The sequence below is a fragment of the Abrus precatorius genome, unplaced genomic scaffold (assembly GCF_003935025.1).
Source record: "Abrus precatorius isolate BTA unplaced genomic scaffold, Abrus_2018 Scaffold10, whole genome shotgun sequence".
Taxonomy (NCBI): domain Eukaryota; kingdom Viridiplantae; phylum Streptophyta; class Magnoliopsida; order Fabales; family Fabaceae; genus Abrus; species Abrus precatorius.
In genome coordinates, this window is record NW_020874292.1 from 10,046,130 (window position 1) to 10,054,899 (window position 8,770).

Sequence of the window (8,770 nt, forward strand, 5' to 3'; positions counted from 1 at the left end):
CCTACGTAGTGGGATATACTCTAACCTCTCAACATATATTTGACAATAATAAAACTTTATCATTCTTCTCACGATTTTTCCAACTACACAAAGTAGATAATAAACTTATATAAAAAAATTGAAATTATTGTATATCACAAAAGTAAATATATTAGTAATATAAAATATTATATTTTAAATACAATTTCTTGTTATTAAATATTATATAGTCTTAAACACGTGATAAAAAAAACATTCTTCAAATTATGTTATTTGTTTTCTAAAATTAGTATCAATGTTGATTTGCAACATTTGGTTATACATTAATTGGAAGACTCAACTAAATTTAATAACCAAATATATATATATATATATATATATATATATATATATAAAAGGAAAATATCTTATACTAGTATAAGTCTAAAAACTCTTATACCCAATTTAAACTTTCCATTTATCTTAAATATAACGACCAGTGAAGTAATAAATTATAACCTGATAGATTTAAATTAAATGAAAGGTTCAGATTAAGTGTAAAGATTTTGACTTATACTAGTTAGAGCCGGCAAAATAGGATGGCCCGATGGATTGGGCCCAAAAAACCCATTAAATAGGCGGGTTTGAGCTCTAAAATATAAGGCCTGAAATTACCTTGGGCCATTTTGGCCCAGTCTGAATAAGCCCGTTACCCGATAGGACCTTAACCGAGTTGGCCCATGCGGGTCCGGCCAGCTGTATATATATATTGAGATTAAACCCTGAGTTTTAAGGAGTTTGAAAGGAAATATATTTTAGTTTCAAAACTCTAAAATTACAAGTCTAAATTATATACTTTTGCATCGCTACAAAAACAATAAAAAAAAGAAACCAGTAGCCTTTTACAACTTTAAAAAAAACAAATAAATAGTATAATATAAAAATTAGACATAAAAAATGAGTGGTCTATTAAGTTCTTGCAAAAATAGCTTAACATGATATGTTACAAACACTAAAAATAGCAATAAAAACAATGATTTGTTATTATAAAAACAGTAAAAAAAATGACGTTACAAAAATAAAAAATATTTGAGTCGTCGAGTCAACCTGCAAAAGCCCGTAGCCCGCATAAGGATAAAACTTGGACAGTAAAAATATAAACTCATTTTTACCTTGAACTAATTAAACCTGACCCGTTTGAGCCTAGTACCCGTATCGGACCGAACTGCCCGTTTTAACAACTCTAATACTGGTGTAAGAAGATTCTGCCCTCTATATATATATATATAAAGAGCAAAATCAATATTCATTGATGTTATTCGTGTACAATAAAAAAGCTATACAAATTAACCTCGTGGATTTATTTTGTTCTATTTGTTCCATGCTTTTTTTTTATCTTTCTGAACCACTCAAAGCGTAAAAAACTGGGCCTAATACGCACGCTAACCTGTAGTATTGATAATTACCTTTCTTTTATGTTCGGAGGAAATGTTTGCAGATACTATGTATTTCTCTTGTGCACATTGCATTACTGTTACCAGAAAACCGATACCGGTAAATATATTGGTTACGAACCCATATTGGAGATATTTTACATAATCTATTGATAAGATTGCTTCTCGACTAAGCAAAAGTTTCAAGATAATGTATCGGCTTTTACAATCAATGCACGCATTGGTTTGAGAAAAGAATATTCAGGAAAGTCATAACTTCGACAGATTAAGGAGGGACCAGTCCCCAGGAAGAACTTAACACCATTTAACCAATCAATAGCCGATTACATATGTTTGTAAGCAAAGTGATACATTCAAAGCAAACCTTGATGTGGTGTTTGGGCAAAATTCAAAGGAGGATAATTTTCAGGGAGAAGAACCAATAGGCACTTACTCAGACATAAATAATGAAATCCACAGGGTAACTTGAAAAAGAAAAAGGAAGAAATGCGGGGGTCAATAAAGGTAATCCTCATATTCCCTATCTCACCTAAAAGAAATTCAGAATTGGCAACTATTTGGCTTGTGTTGATGCCACTAACAAAAATCTACCATTCAAAACTAAACTGTTTTTGGCTTTGGCTTGATTCGCTTCACCCTTGAATAGAGGAAAACACCAGCAAGTGCAATAGCAGTTCCTGTAGAAAAAGAATATTTAAAAACTCAGCAACAGGCGGGAAGAGATATTGAACAGTTAAGAAAACTTAAAAGCAAAAATCAACCTTTTTTACTGTTCAAACCAGAAATAAGCAACTTTACCTAAAGCATTCACAGGAGAGACAGGCGTTTGGAAGAAGATGACAGAGCTCACGATGACCACAACTCGCTTCACACAATTGCCCACAGAGTGCGTAACGGGTGATACCCTTTGCAATATCATGTAAGAAACCTGCAAGCCGATGACCGAAATACGTCAAAAATTACAGTACAAAACCTTATATAAGGCCTAGCCAGTAAGTAGCAAAGAGAAGACTCCCTATTCATTACTTTGTTTTCCTCCATTTAATTTTTTCCTCTAATGACAGTAGTGTTAAAAAGTTTCCACTACCATCGCCGTTCATGTCTGTATATTAGCTCAGAAATGAGTAATGACTTTATTTCTTAAGCACAAAATTCTTCGGATAAAACAACTTTCTAATTGCATTTAATTAGTCAAAAAGACGTTAGGATAAGGAAAGACTTCAGTCATAATCACTTAATTAATTAATGAAGCCCACTCCAACACTTGAATGCTCTCCACAGGCAGAAAACTCTTCTTGAGTTACAAGACATTGAATACTAGTAGTATAATATCACACAGCATAATAGTTGTACTGTTTCTTAACTTTTTTAAAATATTCTTAACCATGTAAGAAGTTTATCCTATTATGTTTAACATTACACATCAAACAATTGATTTTTACAAATAAGTAACAATCAATTATGTTTAGTCTAGCAGTCCAAAAGTAAAATGCTTATAAGAATCATAGATTAAAACACTCTTGATTCTTGAATAGCAATAAGTTTGCAGCTCAACTGTCACTGGCCCCAATCTCTATGACGGGGTGTGATGTTGATGTTGAAGGTGCCATCATCTATCGAACCAGTTATACCACCATTACATGATGCATGCATGTTGAAACTTCAATGCATCCCCAAAAACAACAAAATATATAAAAGGGCATAATGCATAGGAGAGAAAAAAAACTCACTTGCTGATATGCATGGAAACAGAGAGCAGCAAGAAGAGATCTGATGTACAATTGTCTAACATTTAACCCCTTCAAGAAAGTTGTGATAATGTTAGTAAACTCAACATAATAATATCTTTTGATTGTGGCTAATGGTAACAGCAATCTATCTATTTTAACCATCAAGATACTCACAGCAGATTGCAGATAAGCAGGGGTAAATTTGACACCCTCCATGAAGACAGCCACAGGTGTTAACAAGAAGAATGACATTACTGTTATTATAGAGAAGAGAGTAATGTTGTCCATAGAATCCTGAAAAGAATAAAATGCTTGTTATACAAACGGGCTTCTGACATGGAAATATTAATATCAATAATGAAATATAACCAAAACATTTAGACGAGCTCATTGATCATATTACCTCTTTCTTAACCATGACCTTTTTGCTAAGAACATTACGAGACTGATTTGACACATTTGACGCCATTGCACTCCAAAATCCAGCCCTGTTCAACATACCACAAAAAAAAATATTCCAATTCACATGACCAAAACTTCTCGTTTCAAATAACCTCTCCTCTTCCTCTAGAAGGAACAAGACAAAGAACATGCACCTTACCAATTGAAAGAGGCCTCAGTAGCAGATGCCAGTGCAACACCACCAACAATAGGCAGAAGGGAACCAACCACCCATGGTGTAGGCATCTGTCAGAAAGTTAAACATGGAATTAAGATTGGAAAACATTAACTCAATGTATCAAATGTTTTAATTTCCTTTCAAAGGAAAATCCTAACAATACATAACTGATCACAGCCAACTACGTTAGAAATATACCAGTACGATAATCATCATCAATTACGTGAACAAAAAAGATATTTTATGCAAGCAACAAAAGCCACTAATAATAATAATAATAACAATAATTTGCTTGCGTTGCAAGAATAGACAAAAATATATAGTATATCTAACCTCTCCAAGAAACATGGCAGAAAGGACCACCGAAAAGAAAGGCTCCATAGCTTTGATCGTGTGAGTGAACGACACAGCCACCTTTCCAAGACTCATATTGGTGAAAAGGTTCCCCAAAGTATGGACCAAAGCCAATGGCAAAATAGCCGCAAGCTGCCAATAAATCACATACAACCAACATTAACATCACAAAACACAACACAAACACACAAATTCAACACAGCAAGAGAACAAAATACCTGAGCACCACTTATTTTCGGTCTCTTATAGAGATTCAAACCCCACATTAACGTCACAAGCACAGTCCCAACAGCAAATTGAACAGCCGTAACAGTCACCGGAAAATGATAAGCCTTCAACACCTGCGAAGAACAAAAGACACACACACAAAAAACGCATCACGATAAAACCAAATCCAATTCACCAAGCATTGCCAATTACAATTCCTTTCACAATTACAATCAAATCAACACAAATCAAAGTGCGTGCATGGCAAACGATTATTCCTTAGCAATAATCGCTTATTTTTAAATTGATAAAAGAGAGAATAACAGATCTCGCGAGAGCGAAGAGGAATAGAACCTGTTTGTTGTAGATATTGAAGTAGATGTTAAAGAGGTACCAAAGGCCAAACAAGGCTCCGAGTTCGAGAGTTTTGAAAAAGGCGTTTTCAGAGGGAGCGCTTTCGGGAACAACGCTATCGGCGGCGCGAACAGGGGGAGAAGGAAGGGGTCTGAACTTGAAGGAAGACGAAGGAGCGAGGCACCAAGATCGGCGTGTGAAGGAAGAGCATGAGTAAGAAACGCCATTGGAGTTTACGCCTTCGTTGTTGTTGGGTTTGGCAGAGAAACGAACGGTGAGAGAAGGTCTCCACTGTTTGTTGTGGTTGATGTTGCGGAGAGGGAGAGAAGGGGAGAGAGTGAAAGCTGCGCTTTGCATTTTCGAGATCTGAAAAGCGAAAACTATAAACGGAAACGCTACACAAGAGCGCGCTTCTCTTGTGTATCTCTATGAGAGAGAGCCAAAGGCTGTGCCTTCTTAGTTTTTATGGAGAATGAATGAGAGAGAGAGAGAGAGTCCCTCGGAGTGTCCGCCACCAGCAAGGTTTGGTGTGTGACTTGGTGGAATCGGGGTAGGTAAGTCCAAGAGAGAGAGAGAGACATGTGTTGTTTTGAAACGGAAGATACTTTAATAAGATGCATTCACCTGAAAGTGAAACAATTTTACGAAAAATATTAAATTTATTAATATATTTTTTATTCAAAATTATAAAAATAAACTTTTATGATTTTTAATAGATTTTTTATTAAAATTATTATTTACTTAGTTTTTAAGTGCGGACATCGGTTAACAATATTTAATAATTAATCATGAAAAAAAATAGAAAATAAAAAAAATGAATCTTGATTCGCAAAAGTAGGATATTCCATTTGTACTGATATTTATGCTTGCGTTTTTTGGTGGCTGGTGTTTTGGGGGAGATGTGTGAAATTTAAATTTTTAAGGGGAAAAAAAACAAATGGTGGAGAACGAAACATAAATTGGGATAGAAAAAGGAATAAGCTAACATCGTTAACATTTAGAATCAAAAATGTTTTCTTTTTCCTTTCTCGGTTATGTCTCTTGATTAAAAGATTTAATTTTTGCATTTGAACTATAAGTTTTTTTTTTTTCCTTATCTTGAACTGTTATAATTAGACAAGTCAAATTATATTATAAAGTTAGAGCTTAGCATTTTGACAAGAAAATTCATGAGATGATGACTAAGTGAAAGAGTTGCGTTTGTAAAGGTTAATAATATTAATCTTTTAAAGATGTATTTTAGACGTGTTTGATCCCTATACAAACTTGTAGAAGAAAGAGATTTATGACGATTTACTCAGAATATAAAAGATACGAGCAAGATGTGTTCATATATGATATGGGTGCTCTTATATGTATGGATTTCTGACTGCCCTAATTCCCTTAATAAATATTTGATTTTAAATTAATTTTATCATTTTTAAATATTTAAAATCAGCTAGATTAATGTTTCAACAATTTCTTAAATAAAATTATATCTTTCTTTGGATTTTGAAAAATATTAACTAGTATCTTAAAAATTTTGCTTAAGAAATAAAAATTATTAAGAAAAGCTATTATTGTTACCTATTATTTTTTAATACATTATCAACATAATTTTTAATTTTATTTATTTTTAACCATCAATACCCTTATTTTTTTTAATAAGTTCATGGTTATATCGTTGGTTTTGATTTCTTGCATCTTCACTTTTAATTGTGAATTCTCTCCAGGTCCAATAAAGTATTAAAAAGCATTAGTACGTGTTTGGATTTACTTCTTTTTAGAAAACTTTCAATAAAAATAAATTACTATAAACGCATTCTTTACCTACCATTTTAAAAAATAAAAGTTACAAAGCTATTAAATTTAGGAAAAACATAACAATTGGAAAGAGTAAAACATGATTTAGTAAAATAATTAGAAAAATGTTTTATTTCAGAAAAACAAAAGTTATGACATTTATATCTCTTTATTCTTTGTGTTGTCATTGTGTGCATTAAAATATAAAATTAATGAATATTTAATTAAGAATAGTAATTTTTTTAACAAGATTATAACCATATAGAAAGAGTCGCTAATATTAGAAGTTATGTATTTAAATATAATTATATATATCATCTTTAAAATCAATCAATTTTGCATTATAATTTGTGTTTTTTAGTGGTATCATGGTTAGACTTATGAACCAATGAGGGGTAGAATTAATGAGAAAAATGTTCATTAAATTATGAGTCTATTAAGTTTTTAAAACTATTCATATTGATTGTATTTTATTTATTGATATAAATATAATTGATTTCATGTCGTTGGGGTAAGAAGCGAGAAAGATGGTAGGTGAGCGGTTGAACCTAAAATTTCGGAAAGTCACACTATCAATGCCGGGACACTTAATTGCATATATACCCAATTTAGTGTATAGGCATAAGGACTTCTAATTAAAGGTTTTCTGTTAAATTCCACTTTGCATATCAAAGAGAAGGAGATCACACTGTCATACACCACCCAATGTTGAGTTAACATAACGTAACCATGTCAAATATTCTGTTTAGATTCACGTTAAATGCTTATAAATTTATGTATAATTTAGTGTTCTTAGTTACAAATTTTGTATTAAATATATATTTATTAGTCTTTAAATACACTCAATCGGTCATATTTTAATTGGCATATTTGTCATAAACTAATTCAACACTAAATAAAAAAAAGTGTGTATATTTTTTAAATAATTTTTTAAAAATAAATTATATTTTTATAAGGAAAATAATATTTTAAAAATTGAAGTATAAGAGGCTACTCTAACTCACTGTTATAAAGCATGATTATTGATCCAAAAGGATATAAAAAAAACACCAATTCAAAACAAATACAAGTAAATAATGATATTTATAGATGCATTTTTATTATGGCCTCATGCTACCTTTGTACATAATATTTTAATGTCAAGATATATTTTGTTTGATTATATGTACCCAATATTTTAATGTCAATATTTTAATTACGTTAGTAGGCCTCATGTTTTATTTTAAGGTACTGCAATGTATTTAAAGTTAACGTGATTAAAGATATTAGAGCAATGCATAATAGTTATTCAGCCCAAAGCATGATTTTGTCTTAATTAATTCAATAATCTTTGTTTTGTCCATTACCTTACCCATAAATCTCCTAATTTCCAGCTAGTCATAAGCTCCAATACTATTCCAAATTAAGGAAGTGCATATGATTATGAGTTCAACCTTTGAAACACTCTTTTCAGTGCAATTTAGTGTAAGTTTAATAGTTAAGCAATTATACTCTGGAGGAGAATATTGCCTTGTGTGAATATTCATACTCATCATGGTTAGAACATGCATATTATCGATGTAGTCATAGAAGTTATAATTCAATATAGTTATAGGATATCATATATTTTAAATTCTAGAATGAACTTTGGGAATCATCTATGGGTGTTACATAAATGACACAAAGTAGCACATTTATGGTTAGGCCAATCGCCAACAAACTTTCGCATGTCTCACTTAAATAAACATTACTAAAGTTGTGGTAAGTCCATTCCTGATGGAGTTGATGTAGTCATGAAAGTTACATTTTAGTATAGTTGTGAAATATCAAGTATTTTAAGTTCTATGTGAACCTTGGAAATGGTTTGAGTGTTGCCTTAATGATACAGAGTAGTGCCTTGGTGACTGGGCCAATCACTAGTAAACTTACGCAAGTCTCACTTGAACAAAAATTACCAAAGTTGTAATAAGCTCATTCCTAAATTTGTCCATAAGATATATTTTTAATTGAATATATTATGTTTTGCCTGTGAACTACTACTAATAAGGAATGAAGTCATATGATCACGTCCAATAAATGATGATTATGCAATGTAGTGAGACATTAGCATTTTTGGACCACAAGCATGACATGAAGCATGTTAATGATAGACATGATTCATTATTAAATCTACATCAAACATCGCTTATTGTATAGATTTGAATATGTTTGATGTTAAACTATTTGCAAAGTTTTGTTTGATTGAGAATGTATGAGTGAAGATTATGCTCGTACATTAAAACCCTAATATCTTAACACACACAATATTGTAATACTTATCATGTTGAACTCTC

General features: G+C 31.6%; 1 protein-coding gene across 3 annotated transcripts; it reads right to left on the reverse strand.

The window, feature by feature from the left end:
* Nucleotides 1-1,542: 1,542 nt before the first annotated feature.
* LOC113870046 (triose phosphate/phosphate translocator, non-green plastid, chloroplastic-like) lies at nt 1,543-5,257 on the reverse strand. Of its 3 annotated transcripts, none has more exons than XM_027506644.1 (9): nt 4,677-5,257; nt 4,334-4,456; nt 4,095-4,247; nt 3,744-3,829; nt 3,546-3,630; nt 3,317-3,436; nt 3,143-3,211; nt 2,211-2,340; nt 1,543-2,089 (listed from the first exon to the last, which is right to left on the reverse strand). In XM_027506644.1, the coding sequence occupies exons 1-9, from the start codon at nt 5,031-5,033 to the stop codon at nt 2,013-2,015; spliced, it is 1,200 nt and encodes a 399-aa protein (XP_027362445.1). In that variant the 5' UTR covers nt 5,034-5,257; the 3' UTR covers nt 1,543-2,012. The 3 variants fall into 3 exon arrangements, with proteins under 3 accessions (XP_027362445.1, XP_027362456.1, XP_027362450.1); XM_027506655.1 differs by having other exon boundaries at nt 1,692-2,089; nt 3,302-3,436; nt 3,546-3,615; nt 4,677-5,235; XM_027506649.1 differs by having other exon boundaries at nt 1,692-2,089; nt 3,302-3,436; nt 4,677-5,235.
* Nucleotides 5,258-8,770: the final 3,513 nt, after the last annotated feature.

Excerpts from the sequence above, each read along its gene's own strand:
- LOC113870046 (XM_027506649.1), bottom strand. The coding sequence starts at position 5,033 with ATGCAAAGCGCAGCTTTCACTCTCTCCCCTTCTCTCCCTCTCCGCAAC. Across the intron at positions 4,248-4,333 it reads CGAAAATAAGTGGTGCTCAG|CTTGCGGCTATTTTGCCATT; the intron begins GTATTTTGTTCT and ends ATTTATTGGCAG. Across the intron at positions 3,437-3,545 it reads AGGTCATGGTTAAGAAAGAG|GATTCTATGGACAACATTAC; the intron begins GTAATATGATCA and ends TATTCTTTTCAG.